The sequence below is a fragment of the Ambystoma mexicanum genome, chromosome 1p (assembly GCF_040938575.1).
Source record: "Ambystoma mexicanum isolate Mex_15411 chromosome 1p, UKY_AmexF1_1, whole genome shotgun sequence".
NCBI lineage: Eukaryota > Metazoa > Chordata > Amphibia > Caudata > Ambystomatidae > Ambystoma > Ambystoma mexicanum.
In genome coordinates this window covers 147188978-147210961 of record NC_090921.1, presented here as the reverse complement: position 1 = coordinate 147210961, position 21984 = coordinate 147188978, and the positions used below count along the sequence as shown (strand labels likewise).

Below are 21984 nucleotides of genomic sequence, written 5' to 3'. Positions count from 1 at the left end.
CGCCTACAGATTTCAGTGCCAGACCCTACTGCTTTTTACAGTGGCAGGTAATTTATGTGACTCTAAGGCAGGCTGCAGGACATAGCACGCAGCACATTAGTCTGTCTGTACAGTGGGCTGGTAGGTGATTACTTTGATTGGACTCAGACCAATCCAGTGACCTGACAGCTGCGTGACTCTGTCCTGCACTCTGGCCGGGACAGGCCTCAGGTGAACCACCAGTGAAAGCAAGTGGCAGAGCGTGCCAATATCACACAGCATCTGCCTACCAGACTGAGAGGGGTATCAGTTTCCATGCCATTCAGTGTTCCACTTGCAATAAATATGTACTGCCCGGGCTGTTACTACAGAGCAGTGGCAAACGTTACCTACCAGCTCTGTGTGATTACCTTCTGTGAATGTTAACTTACCATTCAGAATTATACATTTTTAACATTTGAACATCTTTCCATGTTGTGCTGTTTGATGGGTTGTGTATTTTAGAATGCTTCAATGGGGCCAACAATGTATGTTTTGTAGTTTCCTTTGAATTATGCAAATTATTATTTTTGAAACTTGAAAATTCCTACATCTTTTTGGTTACGGAATGTTGGCAACTATGCTTTGGTGAGGGGGAATATTTCCTGAGCAGTTAAACTTCCTGTCACATGACACTCCTGTTTCTTTCCACTTCCCCCATCAGTTTCTCTGTGATTGGCTATGGGGCCAGCCGTTCAACTGCTCGCATGCTGTGTGGGTAAGTCAATTTCTATGTTATTTAAAACCAATGAAGTTGACTATGGGAAAGGCTGTGGTTTTTGACTCTTTCAGAAGGAAAGGGTTCTTTAGTTTGCTGTTGTTGTCGAGGGTGTCACAGACTGCAATTAGTAGAGAGATTCTCCAATATGGGAGTGGTGAATAATCACGCCTGGCCAGTGTAGAGTGCAAAATTATATCATTGTATGCTACATGGGTTTAGGAAGCACACCTCTATCATTTACATGACTTTGTGGTGATTTTTAATTTATTTTATAAAGCTGAACAATTGTAATTGTTTATTTATAAAGTGCTTAATACAAAGAGTTTTCTAAGCACGGACCCAGGAATCGAACCCATGTTGCACTGGGTCTGTCTTGCATCAAAGGTGACTGTGTTGCCTATGAGCTATCCTTCAGAGACTTACAATGGTAGCCGGTACAAAATAGTTAATACAAATAAAAACTAAAAGGAAGAACAATTACATCGGAAAAGAAAGCAGATGAGCCTTGAGAGATGAGCAGAAAATGGAAAGGGTAGAGGAAGAGCGAACGGAAAGAGGTAGAGAGCTCCAGTGTTTGGACGTGTGTAGGGAGGAGTAGAAGCGAGATTGCTCACTATGAGGTTTGGGGACAGATCGGAGGAGCAGAGATTGAGAACGTAAGGATCAGGAAGTAACATAGAATGAGATGAAGGAGGAAAGATCATATACGGTGCAAGACCATGCGCAGCTTTGTAGACCATGCGTAGAAAGGTAAAGAGTAGGCCATGAAATTGACTGCAGGGAAGTAGAAAGAGTAGAGTGGGGAGAGAGAAGAAAGAGCGTATGAACAGAGGAGTTGAAAATAGAGCGGATTGGGGCAAGTCTAGAGGCTGGTAGACCAAGCAAGAGGGCTGAACAAGAATCAAGACATGGAAAAACCCTGGAAATAAGAATTTAGGGGCATTGAAGGTTAGAAAAGGACGGGCCGGCACGCGCGAGCAATGTTAGAGATGTGGGGGGAGAACAAAAGAAAATAACACTTAGAATATGAGCATGCGGGGAATTGACAATCCAGGAAAAGGAACAGGAGAAGGAATAGTGTTGGAAGGAAAGCAGAGAATTTCAATTTTGGAGGAATTAAGGTGGAGGCAAGGAGAACGTATCCAAGAATGGATGGAAAATAGGCAGGCAGTGATCTTCGCATGGATTGAGTCAGAGTAGGAGGACAGGTGTGCTGGGCATTTGCAGGTGTATGGTGGCAGAGCTCAATCTCGCCTGCTGGAAATGTGTGTTTCTGTTGTGCACATGATGTTCGAAGTGCACTAGGAGAAGGACTATATGACTGTTGCTCAATCTGGCGAATATGCGCATGTATCTATTGCAAGTACTCAGGGCCGGTTTAGGCGTGGGTGATCTGGGCAGCCGCCTGACGCGCCAAATTAGCCCCCACCACACCAGTTCAGGGGGAGACTTTCAAGGGCTTCCCCGAGCTGGCATGGTGTGTGAAGGCACAGCAGGCGCCCTATTGTAAGTAAATACACCCCACGCTTGTGCTGGCACCAGGCGCTCCAGCATGAGATCGGGCGCATTTCATTACAATAGGGTGCTGATGATTTACCATCGGTGCCTCATAGCAGTGATTAAGTCCTTGCTCCAGTGCAGGAGCGGGGCAGTTTTCATTACAATAGGGCGCTGATGCTTTACCATCGGTGCCTCATTGCAGTGATTACGTCCCTTCTCCAGCGTAGGAGCGAGGTGGTTTTCATTACAATAGGGTGCTGATGCTTTACCATCGGTGCCTCATTGCAGTGATTATGTCCCTTCTCCAGCGCAGGAGCGAGGCGGTTTTCATTACAATAGGGCTCTGATGATTTACCATCGGTGCCTCGTTGCAGTGATTAAGTCCCTGCTCCAGCGCAGGAGCGGGGCAGTTTTCATTACAATAGGGCGCTGATGCTTTACCATCGGTGCCTCATTGCAGTGATTACGTCCCTTCTCCAGCGCAGGAGCGAGGTGGTTTTCATTACAATAGGGCGCTGATGCTTTACCATCAGCGCCCGATTGCTGTGATTAACTACCTGCTCCACCACGGGAGCATGGAGTGACCCCATCTGCCAAAGAAGACAAATGTAGTGCCCTCTTACCCTCCCCAGGCCCTGCCCATTTGCAAGGAGATTACATATAAACAGAAAGGAGTGTCACTGTACAGGTAGCAAGATGATAATCCTAAAGTGTGGGACCATTTCTGTTAGGTCGACAGAAATGGGCATTAGATATAATTCCTGCTTTGTGGTCCAGACTCTGGAAGCTGAGTAAAGTGCCCTGTAAATGTTCCTAGCTTATAGAGCACCCGATGTACCAATATGCCCTGCCTGGCTCATCGAATCGACCCTGGGGGCTAGCGGCCTTCCTGAGCCAGTGGATCATGGGCCCGGGGTCATGACTACTTTGTAGATGACACATGCAATCTTGAACAGTACCCTCGCCTGGAGAGGAAGCTAATGTAGTTCGCGTAGGATGGTGGTGACTGGTGATTCGGTCACATTTCTGTGCACGCGTAATAAGATATGCTGCAGCGTGGTGGACTGCTTTTAGGGGAGTCAAGTAAGTGGCTGGGAGCCATGTCCGGAGGGCATTTCTCCCATCGATGTGTGAGACCGCAAGGGCTGCACTATGGTCTGGAAGTCCTGTTGAGTATACTTAAATACAAACAACGCAAATGATTTGAAACAGGGATAGAAAAGCCAGACTAGTATTTGTTAATCTTAAACTGTGAGTGCAGCTTTATTTTTGAGGAGTAAAGATGAACATAGCATCTCTATATCACAGGCAAGTGATGGAAATTCTGGATAGACAAGACAAACTGAAAGAGGCACTGGTGTAACGGGGGCCCACGCAGCCCCAGGTCTAGAGGGGGTCCCCAGTTCACCTTCAATCCGGCGCTACAATAGCACCATGGTCCATGCCGGAGTCCGCCATGGCGGAATGGGGAATTACCACCCCATTCCGAGGTTGGTGGGGCGGTAATTCCCCATGCCGCCATGGCCCTTCCCCATTCCCATTTTTGCCCCATAGGGCTCAATGGGAATGGGGAAGGCGCTAATTACGGTACTGCAAATTGCGGTACCATAATAAACACCAAGGTCCCTTTGCGGGTCTCTACTTTAACGGCTGGTGAAACCAGCCGTTAAGGTCGGGTCCTGCAAAGGGACCTCGTAATTAGGCACTAGGTGTTTAACGGCGCCGCAGCCTTTTACAGCACCATTAAACACTTAGCGCCAGGGTCGTAATGAGGCCAGTCAGGGTGAGGGCTGAGCCGAGGCCGAGTGCAGCTGGCGCAGGAATGAAACTCTCCGGTACTGGCACACTCACTGTGCATGTCAGAGGGGAAGTAGACTCCCTGCTTCCTGTCTGTGTGTTGCGCCTGAGCCAGAGGCCGGGAAGGAAGGAGCATCGCTCGTGTGGACCAGGTAAGGAAAGAATCATTTTTTTAAATACATGTATATGTGCCAGTGCGTGTATGCTGTGATTGTGTATTTAATGTAATGGATGTATGTATTAATGCATGTTTAATCCTTGTGTCCATGTGAATGGTGCACGTATGTATGGGTGGTGATTGTGCCTGTCGTGTGATTGAGAATGCAGTGCGTGAATTAATGTTTTGGGTGCTCATGTGGAGAATGCAGTGTGAGTGAATGTGAACGGTGTATGGGTGAGTGACAGGTGCGTGAATGAATATGAATGTTACTGAATATTCTGGGTGGGTGGGTGCCCATGTCTGCGTGTAGAATGCAGTGTGAGTGATGATGAGACAGGGTGCATAGGTGATTGACAGGTTAGTGAATGTGTATGAATGTGAACATGAATGTTACGGGTGGGTGCATGTGTGGGGAATGCAGTGTGAGTGGATGGGAGAGACAGTGTGTGGGTGAGTGAATGGGTATGAATGCGATTACGTGTGTGTGTGTGTGTGTGTAAATGCCCTGGGTGGATGCTTGTGTAGAATGCAGTGTGAGTGAATGTGAGAGAAGGTGTATGAGTAAGTGACTGGTAGGTGAGTGGGAATGAATGTGATTGTGGGTGCATGTTTGGAGCATGCAGTGTGAATGTTCAGGGGGCATGTGTGAGTGAATGTGTATTGGGTGAGTGACTGGTGAATGAATGGGTATGAATGAGATTATGTGTGCAAGTCACTTGGGGATCTGGGGAGCACTGTTGACATTTTCTAAGCTACATGCCATGTTTTACTGTCATTTATGGGCAAAGACAACTTGATGTGTGTTATTATGTGGTGAGACTGGCATTTTGGTGCAGCCAATCTAGTCATTGCGTATTGTGGATGACATTTCAGGGCATCTATGATAAAGCAAGCATGGTATGCGTTATTGCAGGGCTAAACTACCATTTTGGTGCAGCCAGCCTAATTATTTCTTACTGTGGCATTACATTTTTTACTGAGCATCTATGATAAAGCAAGCTGATAAGTGTAATTCCATGTCTAGACTGGCCGACATTGGACCCAGCTTGGACATGTTTTCTTATTCTGTGATGGCATTTTTAATGTCAATGCCAACAGGAGTATGTTTTTACATGGAGTAACCGGCATATACTGGCAAAGCCAGCTTGGACATGTTTTCTTATAGTATCATTACTGGTATTTTCCACAAACCAAATATGAGTATGTTCTTATACGGGAATACTGGCATATTGTGGTGCAGCCAGCATGAAAATATATGGGCACAGCAAGCATGAAAGGTTTTTTTTATACCGCATATATTGTGGAGAAAGGCAGAAAAATACTTTGGGAAATGTTCCTGTACACTGTGGTGAATTGCATCTATTGGATTTTTTCATGAGTTACCCAGCGCAACCAATTGCACGCTGCCTTGCATTTTACCCCACATTTCACAACAGGTGTGGTGTATAATTAACCATTTTAACCCATTATTTAAAAAAGGTTCTCAAGGGTGACCGCCTAGCACCCCCAGAGCCATTCTTCGATAGTTGGGTTTCCCTCACTACCCGCGCTCTCCCTTGAATACTTGTGGCAAATATTTACCCCCCCTCCAATAAGAAAATTCATCAGCCACCACTGGTGGCTAGTACATTTGTGTGCCAGAGGCCAGGCACTGCTCCCTTGTTTCTACACTAGGTGAAAGTTTTAAGCTTTGGTCAAAAAACATGCATTTTGCAACTAGCGCAGATCGCGCGTCCCCTTGCAGCAGCATGATCATCATGGACAATGTGCGCACGCATGGTGGTCCAGGCCGGTCTGGAGTGTGGCACGTCCCAAGCTTTATTTAGGAGCTGTGTGTGAAAGGGGCCTCAGCATGACTTCCAGGGGGGCTCCCAAAGTGTGTGTTACGCCACTAGAATTACAGGCAGATATTGGAGAGGAATATGGCATATAGACCCCAGAAAGGAAGGAGACACAATTTATAGAATTCAGGAACAAAATGAGACATATATAAGAAACACCATTCCTCTGTGTTTAATAATCTGTATTTCACTCGCTGAAAATGTCCCAAATAGCAGGCAAAATTATCCGATGTACAAAAGCAGCTGTAAGGAAGGACATTTACAACATATGCTTTTCTCATGTCTGGTAACAAGGATAAGTGGCATGTGTCCTGAAGAAGGTAAATGTATTCATCAAAATGAATATAAGGTTAACTCCAAACCAGTCGAAGGGCTGCTATTTTATATGATAATTGTAAGAAAAATGCAAATAAAGAGATTATGGATAGCTGAAGAGCTCCCAAAACAAGAAAGATAGTTGATCTACAAAGATATGCCCTGGAAAATCCAGATATGGCAAAATGTCTTGGATCGAGATGACGCACACACACGCACGCTTGCATGAACCACCGCACATGCACCAAGGTTAAGCTGGATTTCAGTAATCTGGCCTGATGGACAGATTTTAAGAGGCCACCCTAGTTATAGTGAACAGGGAACTCTGAGATGTTAGCCAAAACTAGGGCTGTACCGAATAGCATATTTAGTATTCGGCCAAATACCAAATAGTTTGTCAACTATTCAGCCGAAGCCGAATATGAAGCGAATAGTTGCTTTATTTAATAAATCATGTTCCAAACTTCAAAAAACACACTTATTAAAAAACAAATAAAGCACCATTTTAAATGCATTCTATACCTTTATTTCTCTTCACTGTAATTAATGTAGCATCTTTATTTAAAGTATAAAAGCCAGAAATAAAGCAGATTTAACCAAAAAGAAGGGACCAAATGTACATTGTTGCAGTTGATGCGGTCATGTTTCAAAACTTCTTTGCAGCTCACATAGAAATGTATAAAATGGTTCATGTCGGCTCATGCAGGACACAAGTCAAGAGCCAATCTGAAATGTGTGAACTCCATCTCACAACTATTCATCCCACCCAAAAAAATGCTGCTCACTTTTCACTTATCCTAGCCACTTTTTTCACCAATACACAAACAAACATATGCAACTTATAATTCCTGATAAAATATCAGATAATGTTAAACTCAGGACTCAAGTCCTTAAAAAAAGAAAAGGGGGGACTATGACGCAATGGGAAGTGACATGACAGGGACTGAAAGTATCTATGCACATTTCTTTAAATTTGTTTTTTCCAACTGGAAAAGGTGCACATTACATATAAACATTCACCAAAAGAAAGATGTTCCTGTAATGTTGCAGGCTAAGTATAAAAGATGAGCACCTTTTTTGTCTAGGAATCTGTAACAAAACATGCCCTAAAGAGCAGATTACAATATAAAATATTTTTCAGCTGTGTTATAGCAATTTGTCTGGTCTAATTCTATTCAGTTTTGCAAACTGAAGTCTATATTTTCCTTATTGAGTTCTTGTTGTATTGTATTCAAATGAGAATGTCAAAGTATTCTGCAAGAGCCGAATAGCAAGAAACTATTCGGCGGGAGCCAAATAGCTTTTTTTCAGCCGGAATCCGGCCGAATACTTACTCGAAGCCGAAGTTCGTTACACCCCTAGACAAAACCCAATTAAGCTAAATGTGGAGAGCAGTCAAGGCTATTCTCAGGAGAGTGTGAGTGGGGTCAGAGGTCCACAATCAGTCCACACAGTGAAGCACACAATAATTCAATTTAAACAGGTAAGTATAAAATTACAGTTATTTATTCTAGGCCTTGTACACACACTGAAAAATGAAACTAACAGATGATAGCATCGCACAGTATTCAATACTAAACATATATACATTCACCATAGGTTCTTAAAATGCACTTAAATGAAACATTCAACATAAAAGGTAAGTAAAATAATGCAGTAAAGAATAGACCCAGTTCCCAATTGAATTCCCTAATTTAAGCAGTCCAATCCCTAAGAGGAATCGGGCCTTGTTCCCAAAATGTCACAGGAGCCACAATGCTTCCGCCCAGGATGGAATCTCTGAGGTGAAGTTCTAATTTACTTATGTTGGCAACAGTTCAAAGAAAATATTCAACAATGGTACTAGGGTAAGTAATTGTGTTCTTATCTTTCAGAAAATACTACCCAGGCTCAACAACCAAAAGGCAGTTGAATGGAAGATTAGGAGACCCATGGACTTGGTCCCAATGTTATCCTACGGAGGATGGGTGGGGCAGTAGGAGGGGACAGATGAACTGCGTTTACTAACCCCTGTGACTCCAATTTTCCCAGATGTCTTTGTGGGTCTGCTGGGGGACACTGGAGTTGGATGTCCTGCCCTTGGATCCAGTGAGAGGTGCCCAGGAGCTGCGGGTGTAAGGATTCTTCCGGTCAGGTACAACAGCAAGATGCAACCCCTGGCGATGAAGATATGCAAGATTCATCACTGCAGGACAATTCAGGATGGCGAAGGCGAGTTCCAGCAACGGGCTCAGCACACAGGCAACCACAGGCATCCTTCCAGTCGCAGTTGCAGATGTCACCCTAGGACAGGATCCCTTGATGCTGGGACGCTGACATTATGTGGGAAAGTGAAGTACTACCAAAGTTCCACTGTCACCGCGGAACAGTGATGGTTCTGTTGAGATAGCGCACAAGAGAGCAGGTGAGTCCACTGGGTGGTCCAGGGAAACTTCCGAAGGCTTGCAACGTCTGGATCATTGAGAAGGCTAAGAAACTGGTTCAATGGCTGAAGCACCGCTTAGGGCCTTCGAATAGCAGGTAGTCACACAGGGCTTCCCCGGCCCAGATGCAGGAAGGGATGGCAGGCATCTTCAGGAGTGTTCTTCTGATCTTCAGTCGGCTTTTCTTCTACGATGGATTCTTGGCTCCAACGCTAATCTGAAGAAATGGCTGCTCTGATTCAAAATTCAGGCTCGATCAGTGCGTCCCTGCCTGGAAATGTTGCAGAAAATATTGGGGCACACATGCCATCAAAAAAGGGGGCCCTACCAAATGAGTGGGATAAATTAGTGTGCCACAAAGGTTGTCCCCCCCAAATTTCCACCCATGGGCTGGGAGCAAGAACAAGGCCACCAATGGTAAGGATCTAAATCATTGAAACAGCCAGTGGTTGTGCAATCAGGGACAGCTACTGGTTTCACTCATGACCCATACTTAAACGTTGTAGCACCAAGGTTGTGGAATGGACCTCACCAGTCCCTCCCCCTTCCTGGGCCACGCACACACAAAGGCATCACTAACCCACAACATGTTGTGACTGGGAGGTTGCATGTGCTACCAAAGAGCGCGCATTGAAAAGCAGGCCTTTATAAAAAGTTTGGGCCGACTTGACAAGTAACCTGATGGTCTCTATAAAAGAGAAGCCTTCAGGAAATTAAGTATTAGTAGGAGCAAGTTTCACTAGTTGTGCACAGGAGAATACATTAGGTAGAGAAGTAACAGTCTCCCTCCTATGGAAGTCACCGGCCATAGCCCGGATGGGCCCAGGCGGGCTTGCCCGCTGCGCCTGCCCGCTGTATCCCCATTACACTGCATCGTAAGATGCTATGGCAATGTTAAGAAAATCACAAACTATATGGCTATACGTCTGAGTTCTTTGACATTTAGCAGGGCACGCATCAAGGATGCCCTCAATCACCTTTACTGTTTGATATATTCAAAGAACCTTTAGCTATTGCACTTAGGATGCATCCAGACATAAAAGGCATTTCATTTAGAAATTGTACCTCGAAGGTGCTCGTCTATGCTGATGACCTTCTGGTGTTGATCTCAGACCCGGAGTGCTCCTTTTGGGCGTTAATGTCTTCTTTGCGTTTGTTTGGCAGAATATCGGATTACAAGGTTAATGTCTCTAAGACTTTAATCTTTCCAATCTCGTCTTCGTGCCACAGAGGCTTGTTTGATGTAGGGCGTGATGTGTAGGCTGCCACTGGTTTTAAGTATCTGGGTATCCAGATTTCCAGAGATACCAATGCACTTCTCATGCATAATGTTAGGCGTAAACTTGCAGAAATAGATGGTCTGTGTCAGAAGTGGGAAAGATTGGAATTTGACTCTTTGGGGTAAGATTACTGCGATAAAGAGGTCTCTGTTTCCAGAGCTGCTCTGTGTTCAGCATACTCCCCCTTCCTCTTTTAGGTAAAATAGTTACAGAGATGTATACATTTTTCATCAGGTTTCTCTCGGGTGAGGGGGGCAGGTCAAAGATCCCGATGGATGTTCTCCAGAAACCAGTGCGTTTGGGAGTCTTTGGTTATCCCAGGGGGCGAGGCAATATCACGCTGCCTTAATGCGACTTATGCTGCACTACTTGCTTCTATCAGGAAATATTGACTGTTCAAACTGTATCCTCACCGAGAAGAAGTCGGTTTCCCCGACTCCAATTGATTCTCTGCTTTATATATAGAAAAAAGCCTTCCGATTAGATCGACTCTGCCATTTATTAGGCATGTTATTTGTGTTTGGAAAAAGAGTAATGAGGTTCGGGGGGATAAATGTTTGCTTTGTCGGGTCTCTTGTCTCTGGAAGAACCTGGCTGTACAAGCTGATAATTGTACCCTTTTCCTGGGTCATGTGGCAAAAGGCTGGCATTTGGAAGCTTTCTCAAGTTCATGATGGTCAAAATATGCTTAGCTTTGAGTTCTTGTGCTTTAAGTGTAAGCTGAGGCAAGCTGAGCATCGCCACTATCAGATGTGTCAGAAACCTGAGGGTGCTCTACCTTGTAGACCCCAGGGATCCTTTGTTCAGGTGGCTAGGGGAGGACCATCATGGTTGGATCCCAACCCAAGGGACGGACAAGCAAGGGAGGATCATGTGGACTGTGGGAGAAACGACCTTGTGCAAGACATGGCATCCCCCCTTTCCAATATACCCCTACCCGACATCCGCTGAATCTTTATGGGACTTTCCCATCAAAATCCCATCTACCCCCCCTTGTCTTGACAATACATTACATGATTGTTGCATAATTGCTAGGGGACACTACATCTCCCATAATGCTCCTTGTCTATCTAACTATCCTAGAATTCCCCTGCAGCACACTGTGCTACACAGAGAATCTACAATCCAAAGAACTGTCCCTTTAAGACTAATTTCCCATCAGAGGAAAGAACAGGCATGTCACAAAGATAGGTTAATTAAAGGTCAGGCCCCCTTCCCTCTAATTCCACATATGCAGCCTATTAACCTGATGCAGGTGTATAAAGGGAGGAGACTTAAACTCAGCAGAGGGAACTGTGAGCGAGACACAGCACAGCTAAAGGGAGGCTGCGTAGCTGAGAACAGCAGGTGATCCCTAAGTGCGGACACTCTGAGAGGAAGGAGAAGAAGGCGAGACACTGAAGGGAGCCGTGAGATGCAGAGAGGCCCAGGACATACTGGAAGAGAGGCTCAAGCTGGCGTGCTGAGGAACAGGAGTTTCCTGTAGCATCTGCAAGGCAAGAGAAGGAGGCGTTTGGGAGAGACCTCCTTTCTCCCCCTTATTGCTGCTGTGTCTTCTTGTTCTTCTGTGGGACAAGGGCTGTCCCAGGAGGGTTCCAGGGGCAGAAGAGGACCCTTGTGAGGCCGGGAAGCCATGACGTATCCAGTGAAACAGGCTGGAGGCTTCCGCGATGCTGCCGGTGAGTTTCGTAGTGTGTTACCCAGGCTGAGAAAATAACCGCAAACTAACAACTCATTGTTCAAGGTAATATTAGTTGCGAGAGACAATTGAACGAAAGTCTGAATGAAAAGATTTGAAGTGGTCAACGTGGCCAGTAAAGGGAATTGGACGGTTTCGAAAGTCTTCAACTACAAGGGATACATTTCACATTGTCTCGATTGATCGCATGGAAGGCAAAGTGTGAGAACAATGCGGTTGAACGTTAAGAAGGAAAGTTGTGTCACAAAGTAACAGTAAAAGACTAAAACGTCTGATGCACTACAAGCATTTGTGAAACTACGCAAAGGGGCAAGATAATTGAATCATAGTGAAAGAAAGCTCCATTGAACGCCGAACGAGTTAAAAGAGAAAACCAAAACACTTTGAAGCCAAAGTCAAATAAAAGGAATTAAGATAAATATTCATGACGCAAGAGCATTGCAAAAGGTGTTATGGAACTTGTTGTATAACGAATGATGAACTGCATCACACATGGTGAAAAGCCTTATGGAACTTGCAGTTTAATGAGTAAGAAAAGTGAGTTGCCTACGGTGAAAGGCATTAAGGGACTTGCAGTGCAGTAAACTGTAAACTCTTACAACGCTGAAGGAATCAACTCTTCCTGCAAACTGTGTTGCTCGTGACTATAAAAGGTTGGTGTTGAGAAACTGACAAGGTGCCCATAGTGTTTGGAGAAGCTTAGTATTGAGAAACCGACAAAGCACCCATGGTGTGAGGCATTGTGGAACTTGTGGTGTGTTGAGAAGCTGACAAAGAAGGCACCAGGTTGCGTGACCTGTCATGGGTGGACCATGCAATCTCACAACTGCGCCCAGACCCAGGTGAGCCTAAAGATGGGGAAGGGAACCCCAGAAAGCCAAGCAAAGGAAGGTGAAAGATAGAACAAAGGCTGTGTTTGAAATCACGGGAACGAAAAACCTAAAAAGGATATGGTGAGACATTTGTTTTGTGACTTTCAGAAACCAAGCAGGAAGCTTTAAGTTGATACATCAAACTGTACTCTGTGAAGGTACTGTGAGACTGATACAAGGAACTGTAAATATCCCTCAGAGTTCTAAACTTGGGGCACGCAGCAGTGTAAGAAAACTCCTAGAAGAACTACTATTTTGCGACATTTGTTTAAGTTTAATCATTCCAGCACCTCGTTAGTATTTAGTGGATAGTACAGGATAGGTTGTGACACAGACTGCATTTACTTGGGACCCTTAGACACATACTGGCCTTAGAAGCATCAGTTGAGGGATGTCCCCTCTTAGAGGTAAGGCAAGTTAGGCATTACTCCCATCCTGATATTGTGAATAAAGGTTTTCTAACGAAATCTGTGTCTGTTTCTAATTACTGGTACCATGTCTGCCTCACAGGTGCCAAGGGATGTCTTTAATGTGTTATTCTCTCCCACTAATGCAAGCTTTCAAGGGTTACCCATGATTTAGCAATTGTCTGGAAGTATGCCACTCTCTACCTCATTGCTTTACAAGCTTCTTGCCCCCTCTGGATCCAGCTTAGCCTCACAACATGGTAGTAATAATTGGGGCTCCGACATTGGCTATAATATGGAATGGGACCGGCTATGTGCAGGCACAGCTAGGTATAAGATTGATTTAGATCTCTGTTATACACAACAGAGGATGACCTATTACATATGTTGGTGTCCATGGAGGATGTGGTCCTGCAAACTCGCCCAAGAAGACACTTTACACATGTTTTGTATTGCCGAAAGGTTTGACCGTTTTGGGATGAAATCCTTCAGCACATGGACCTGGTGTTGGGTCTCTCCCTCTCCTGTAAACCGCTTATCTGTGTGCTTGGTCTGTTACCTCCCACTATTCATTTGCCTGCTATCTAATTCTTTTGGGTGTACAGGTCTCTCTTAATGGCTAAAAGGCACATTCCGAGGTTATGGAAGAGTGATGTGCGTCCTACTGTGAATGATTGGCTGCATAGTTTGATGCTTCTCTGCAATCGAATGTGAGAGTTTTTCCAATTCAAACAACTACTGAGTAGATATGATGATATTCGCGACAGTTTTAACTATTTGTATTGTTGATATGTTCTTCCACTGCCCCCTTTTCTTGTCCTTCTTTTCCTTTCTCTTTCCTTTCTCTCTTTCTCTTCTTAAGGTGATGTTGCGTTGCTCTTACTTCATGCGGTTTATGTTTGTGTTGAATAATTCTGTATTTTAATAATTTGTTTTCATTGATTAAAAATAAAAAAACATACTAAAGAAATCACAAAAGGCAAAATGGAAACATAGTTTACCAGTACTCAAGGATTCATCAGTTTCCCCATATCAAATTAGCAAAACGACATAGCAAGTTACGCTGAAGGCTTCACTTCCCTTCAGAAAGTCAGAACAGGTTACAAAACAAGGCTAAAAGAAAGGAGGTCCATAGAGACTATAGAGGGAAGTTGCTTAAAGAGAAATCTTTCCTAACAACTGTAATGAATCTGAGAATGTCCTCACTCCTTTCCCTGGGATGGCCCACTCCCTATGGGTCCCGGGGACGGCAGCCGCTACCTGATCCTGACCCTGGGGTCAGATTTATGAGAGAGGATGACCTGGGGGGAGTGTTAGGCAGAATCATATGCAGTAGCCTTTGGGAACACCACACAATTAAGACTATAAGTGTACGTACAATTTCACCTTGGTACAAGCCTGTACTACACAGTAAAGTGGTAGCGATGGCTGAGCAGCCAGACTTATCTCAAGAGTAAAGTGAGCAGTACAAGAAGTTACACAAAGGACAGCAATTACTATGGTTCAAACAAATACTGATTCAAGGTTTCTGAGTAAAGGAATAAACATTTATTTACACCATCACTTATAAAACAGTTCACTATCATAAAGCAGAAAATGACAGTCTTAATATACTACAAGCGTGAACTCTGCAGTGCGGCTTTGAATTCAGCGTGTAGCTGGCTTTGTACTTTCCTGACGAACGTAACGAAGGAGGACGTCCTGTCGTGTAACACAGGAAGCTGCCTGGAGGCAGTTGCCATTGGCTTGGTGTGGTGTGACACACCCCCTCTCACCCCACCCACACAGCATATCTACCCAAGGTGCAGCGCACCTGCGCGCGCACCTCGAAGGCCAGCAAAGGACTGTTTACTGTAGGAAATCGCGCATGCGTGAACTCTGCAGTGCGGCTTTGAATTCAACGTGTAGCTGGCTTTGCACTTTCCTGACGAACGAAACGAAGGAGGACGTCCTACCGTGTAACACAGGAAGCTGCCTGGAGGTGATTTATGTGTGTCTGTAACGGACTGCCTGCACAGAGCTTGTCAGTTAATGGTCAATTAATGGACTACCTGTTTACAAGCTGCTAGTGAATCTATAATTAGCTTAAAAAGGTTTTTTCTTTTTTTTAGGCAGTTGCCATTGGCTTGGTGTGGTGTGACACACCCCCTCTCACCCCACCCACACACCATATCTACCCAAGGTGCAGCGCACCTGCGCGCGCTCCTCGAAGGACAGCAAAGGACTGTTTACTGTTGGAAATCGCTGCATGCGTGAACTCTGCAGTGCAGCTTTGAATTCAGCGTGTAGCTGGCTTTGTACTTTCCTGACGAACGAAACGAAGGAAGACGTCCTGCCGTGTAAAACAGGAAGCTGCCTGGAGGTGATTTATGTGTGTCTGTAATGGACTGCCTGCATAGAGCTTGTCAGTTAATGGTCAATTAATGGACTGCCTGTTTACAAGCTGCTAGTGAATCTATAACTAGCTTAAAAAAGTTTTTTTCTTTTTCTTAGGCAGTTGCCATTAGCTTGGTGTGGTGTGACACACCCCCTCTCACCCCACCCACACCACCCACACACCATATCTACCCAAGGTGCAGCGCACCTGCGCGCGCACCTCGAAGGACAGCAAAGGACTGTTTACTGTTCACTGTTAGCAGTTAGCAGTCAGCTATACTACGCTAGCTATTTTTCATGAGGGCATCTTCATATTGAACATAGAATGAGGCTAGCACGGAAAAAAGGTAATTTCTGACTATGGTTGTTAAAAGATTGTGCCTTTGAAAAAAGAAAAGTGTAATAATGAAAAGTAAGAAATCCAAACTTCCAACTGTTATGAAAGACCCACAGGAGGATTCTTTTTTTTTTGCTGTGCTTTCCACGCGCAGAGCTAGTTTAGCTCGGGCAGCGGCCCTGCCACTCCCCCCGCAACAACAGTCTGATGAAGAAGAAGAATTAATAGCATGTGCCATTAATTGTTCAAATAATTTGATAATAAGTGAGGATAAGGGGATTGAAGGGTTACAATCGAATGGCAACTCGCAATCCTTGTTTGCTGAAGATCTGACTGACCTACCGCAAAAAGAGGTTTTGAAAGGCTTGTGGACAGAATTAGCCAACACACAAGGGGAATCTGGAACAATTGAACAGCTGTATGACGACACCCCCTGTGTATTTAGAACAGATGACTTAGACACTTTTCAACCTAATGATACTTCTGTTTCAGTAGTTTCTAATGGAATAGACTCTAATAATTAATTACTTTTGGATAAAACAGACAATACTGATATTTGCACATTGATGGGGATTTTTAACCGCTTATTATTGCAAATTAACATATCTGTCCAGCAGGTACCTGCTAAGTTTAACGAAATTCTATCTAAATCAGCAGTAAAACCTGCAGTAAAACCATCAACCTGTAAAAAGCCACATGATACTCCTGTGAATCTGGGAAAAATATCCATACCCGTAGCTATTGTAATAGAAGATTTGCAGAAACAGGATAACCCCATTGAAATAAACCTGGCAGGGTCCAAGACATCGGTACTGGTGAATGAACATAGCTCACCTCCAAATGGTGATAAACTAGGAGGAGAAGTAAATCAAAATAAATCAAAAAAAGAAAAAAAAAGCTAATACAGATGCAAACAAAAATAAATAAAAAAATCTATCTAAGACATCGGGTAAATATGTAAGAGATGTCAATTTTAAAAATATGATAGAAACTGAACGGCAAGACTTGACAGGTCCTGACAAGACGAAACACATGAAGAAACATATAGACACTGAAGAGGCCATAAACGCAAGTGGTGTCATATGTGACGAGTCTAGATCTAATCAGCACCCGTTACAGGAAGGATATCATGATGCAGAAAACACCATCTCTGAAACTATGAAAAAGAAAACTGAATCTTTAGACATTGCATCACAGCTGACCTTGTTAAAAACCAGTATGGCTGACATCTTTGAAATGTCTAAAGCCAATTCCATGATGCCAATAGCGATGTCGAAATCTAAAAACCCCATAGCTAAGACTGATGAGATTTCGGTAGGTAACATAGTGGGCCCAATCACAATTTTTGAAGACAATAATGATAGACAGACGTCACATTCGAATACAAGCCTTAGGACTAAACCATATACCCCGACCACACCTGCTACCTCAGGGCTTATGCAGCAGCGAAAAAATGAACATGACCAGCTTTGCTTAAAACAAAGCACTAGTAATGATAGAACTACTGTTGATAATTCCTTGATGCGAAATGATATGCGAACTTCGGATAGTGAAATTTTGAAAGCACTATTAGAAGATATCAGCAACAATCCGGAGCCCAGCACTAATGAGCCCCTTAACAGGAAAGGTGAAAATGGGGCGGAATATGAAAGGGCACATAATCAACACGCTATTACTAAGATAGTAAGAAATATTTTAGAAGAACAAAAATATAACAAGGAAAATAAAAAAAGGTCATCTGAACATACAAATCCTTATTTAGAAGAGAGAAATACACAGAAATCTTATGAAAACTACAAAGCTGACAATGACTTTTTGGATCTGAAAAATCCAGCTAGGGCCGAACTGCCAAGTCTAATACTCACTACGTTATTTCCTGAGGGTAGAAAGATAACCTTGAAACGTTCCTATATCATGTCTTTATTTGCGACGATCCCTGCACTTGAGATAATATCCCCCGCGGAAATTGTATTGGTAGATTGTATTCATAGAAAAAGATTTGACTATGTTCAATTGGTAATTCCATCAGCGCTAGTTAGAATGTTGTTGCTAAAAGAAGCCGAAACTTTGCAATGTAAAGGTTTTGACATCTACCAATACATTTGTCCTGACTTTAAGCAAGGTAGCAATCATTTTAATCATGGTCGAGAAATACATTCTAACTCAGAAATAACAAAAGCGTCTGAAACGGCTGACGCATGCTCTGATAAGGTGGAATTGAGAGGCTTGACCCTTGCTTTAAAAAATGCAATTGAATCTTTGAAGTCTTTGGTAGGCCACTTTAGCGAAAATGGTAAAGCCTCAATAGCATCCTGGAATTCGAGAGGTCACTCTCAGTTGTTGTATAATACAGAAGTAACGGATTATTTGTGTAATTTTGATATGGTTTTTATTCAAGAAACTTGGGCAATGACGCAACTGTCTTGGGAGAACTATTATACTTGGCAGCTACCCGCTGTAAAAGGCGAAAAAGGAAGACCAGTGGGTGGCCTGCTCACTGCTTGTAAATTTACATTGGATCCGGTAAACATAAATGTATGGGCAGACCTAGAGGTTTTCTTAGCAGTTACTTGTAACATCAGATTAGGAGACACCCGTGTTAATGTATGTATCATTAATATTTACTGGAACCCTCTTAAATACACTGAAACTCAACTGTTGAAAGAAATTAACTTTGTAACAAATAAAATTGATGTATGGAGGGAATCCATGTCAAACAACTTTGTGCTAATAGCTGGGGACCTAAATACTGATTGTAATCTTAATAGGGCTGAGATTGATGAGTTGTTATGGGACATAGATTCTGCTGATAACAAATCAAGACCCATGTCGACTAGTAACAAACGGAGAGGTGCGATTTGGATGAATTTTTTGGAAATTATGGGGTTAACCAAAACACATAATGATAAACATACATGGCACGCTAGGGGTTATGGTTCGATAGTAGATTACCTTTTTGTAACTTATGGTTTGGAACGTTTTATGTCACAATTAACAGTGGTAGAAATGCCTACAAGTGACCATAACTTACTTTCAATAGAAATTCCACATACTGAAAATTTTGAAAATTACGCAAGCTATGATGAAGAAATACTTACTAATATAACAGGCACTAGGATAGATGGTCTTATACCAAAACTAAAAAATTCACTTCCGCATTGTATAAAGATTGGGGACACACGTCGATTGAAGATAAAGTAAAAAATATGTTCTCAACTTGCTTTACTCATCTTATAAATGCGATTACACAGAAAATATGTATAAGCAAAGTAAGTAACACTAAGAAAAAAGCTCATATGCATGTTTTTGACAACCAGACTTTAGTCAAGAAAAAAGAGCTGAGACAAGAAATTTGTAAACTAAAAAATTGAATTGATTCAATATCAAAGAAAAACAACAAGATTAAAACATTAAAACAAGCATATAAAAACTGGCTATTTGCTCGAAAAGTGAATAGAGATCAAGCTGACGGCGAAAAGAAAATTCTTGCAGTAATTAAGAGCAAGGATACTTCTAACTTTTGGCTGTTGTTAAATGAGATCTTTTTTACGCAAATCAGCGAAGATATGTGGAAAAAACACTTTATAGCATTATATGAGGTATCTCGCGCTGAAAAACTATTGAAAACGAACATTACACAAAAAAATGAAATGGTTAAATGGGATCTGGAAATCTCCTCAACCTATATATCTAAGATGATTGGGAAAGCTACAAAGTCTGGTGCCCCCGGGCCAAATAATTTATCGAGTTTGATAATGAAAACTGATATTCACCTGTGGGAAAAATCTTACATATACTGTTCACTGACATAATTGTTAACAAACTAATTCCAGAATCATGGAGGCTTGCTATTGTGATTCCAATATACAAGAAGGGCCCTAGGTCTGCTCCTGAAAGCTATAGGCCTATTGCAATATCTGACCCTGATTACAAGATCTTTACGTCTATTATATTAAAGGATTTGGATGACTGGATTAACAGCTATAAGGCCCTTGATATTAAACAAATTGGTTTTAGGAAAAAGTTGGCCACAGATTGTGGTGGTCTTGTTCTGAAAAGTTTGCAATCTAAGGCTCTGAAAAAACAAGGCTCTACAATCTTTGTGGCAGCTATGGATCTTTTTAAAGCATTCGACCTGGTGGATCGATACACTTTATGGGAAATTTTAAGGGACCTATTGATCCCTGCACAACTCCTTGAAATGATTATAGAGTTATACTTTAATACTAAAATCAAAATCAGACTTAATTTAGAAGGGAAGCTATCTTCCGAACAGCTAATTCCGAATGGTCTGAGACAAGGTTGTAAACTGGCTGCCACGTTATTCAACCCTTATGTTTGTAAAGCTGGTAACGAAATGAAAGGTAAAGGACTGATAGCACCCAAATTAGGTGGTATTCCCATAGAATGGTTAGCTTATGCTGATGATTTTTTACTTTTGGATTGTACTAAGGTTGGTCTGCAGAGACTGATAAAAGCTTTTGTACTTTTTATCTCCAGTATTCGTTTAAAAATCAATGCGGACAAAACAACTATTATGTGCCTAGGTAAGACTTGTAAAAATCAATCACGGTTATCTTGGTTTTGTCAAGGGAAAAAAATCACCTGCCAAAAGTCTTTTAAATATTTAGGATACCATTTTTCAGGTAATGGCTCTGTGGCGATTGTGAAAAGACAGTTAAGAACGAAAGCTGACATGATTCTAAGACAGATGTGTAAATTTGATGTAAAATTTGGGAGATTTACTGCGATACCACTAAAACAATTTTATGCGATGTCATGTATTCCTAAATTGGTATATTGTCTGGAAATCTATGAGCTGGAAAATACTGACTTGATGAAATAATTAGGAAGTATAATCTGGAAAGGGGTTTTATATTTCATTCCTAAGAATATACCGATTGAAGTAATCAGATATGAATTTGGTTTGCAATCATTGAGATCCATTATTGTTTGCAAGAAAATGCTATTATGGAGAAAATGTTCATTGACCAATACTAATTCACTATATACGTTAGCTGGAAAAGACTCAACTAATGTTTTTAGCATGAAATTGAAAGAATACATTGAAGAAATACTGGGGAATGCAGGTATATCATCAGTGATGCTAGCAAACAATCCTCTCAAAGTAAAAAACATTTTGAAATGTAATGACTGGCAACAGACTCTTGACGCAGTGGCGCAATCTAAAACTGTGAGTCAAGCATACTCGAGCTGGAAGTTTAAACCCTGATTGGAGTGCTACTTGGAATAATATCCGTCACGAAATTTCAGAAACTCTTTTATGAGATTTCGCTTTGATATTCTTAAAACAAATCATGTCTTAAAAAGATGGAATATGCTAAAAGATGAGTGGAGTTGGTGTAAGTACTGTAAAGAAGAAGGGTTGGAAGAAACTCTGCTGCATCTTATTTTGTAATGTCCAGCATTATTGAAAGAACGAATACGATACTTTGAGCAATTTATAAGACACTTATACTGTGTAGATACGGAATTGTTATGGTTTCAGATTCGACAAAATAATTTAACGGTCTTGAAATTAAGAATTATTGCCCTTTTAAAGAATTTATGTGCACTCTCATGAAATGTTAAACTATGAAATTTTAAACTCTTAAATCAGGAAACTAAGTTTTTAGAAATTTTTGATGATAACGTAATGTTGTTGATCTTAAAATGTCAGTTTATGTCGTATTTATTGTGTTTTTTTCTATTATCACGTGATTTCTTTTTTGTAAAGGTTTAAACAAACCATATAAAAATAAATAAATAAATATACTACAATAACACCCAATCAATTCTGGACAAGTTAAGCTCAATATTAAGTGTGAGCAAAATGGCACTCCAGCAATTTAAAAGGGAGAAAAGACAAGGTTATCACAAATCAACAACATCAACAAGTTATAGGCAGGGCAATCTATAAAAGGCTACTACAACTAGAATTCAAGTCAATAGACCTGGGCCAATGTTAATGGTTCAGAATCTTTGCAGAGGATCACACAGTTCAGAGTAGTTCGCGGTTAAGTCTTTGCCAATAGTTCAAAACAAAGTTGGTCGAAGGAAAAGTTATTTAAAGGAGAAGAGAAGGACAAGCCTTCGGAGAGGCAAAAGATTGCAAGCACTTTCACTGCGGTCAGACGGAAAGAACGACCAGTTTTGCACAGTACCTTAAAAGAAGAAGAATGCTGTAGCTTAGGCAGTTGTTCCTGGCAGTTCCTGCAGGCTCACGGTTCCTGAAGCT

General features: G+C 42.3%; 1 protein-coding gene across 1 annotated transcript in view; it reads left to right on the top strand.

Moving 5' to 3' along the window:
* The first annotated feature begins 680 nt into the window (after nucleotides 1-680).
* LOC138567288 (C-type mannose receptor 2-like) overlaps nucleotides 681-21984 on the top strand; it is a 74071-nt gene continuing 52767 nt past the window's right edge. The window contains exon 1 of the mRNA XM_069645344.1: nucleotides 681-736. Coding sequence (XP_069501445.1) covers nucleotides 700-736 — 37 coding nt within the window. The 5' untranslated portion in view covers nucleotides 681-699. The remainder of the gene's footprint in view (nucleotides 737-21984) is intronic.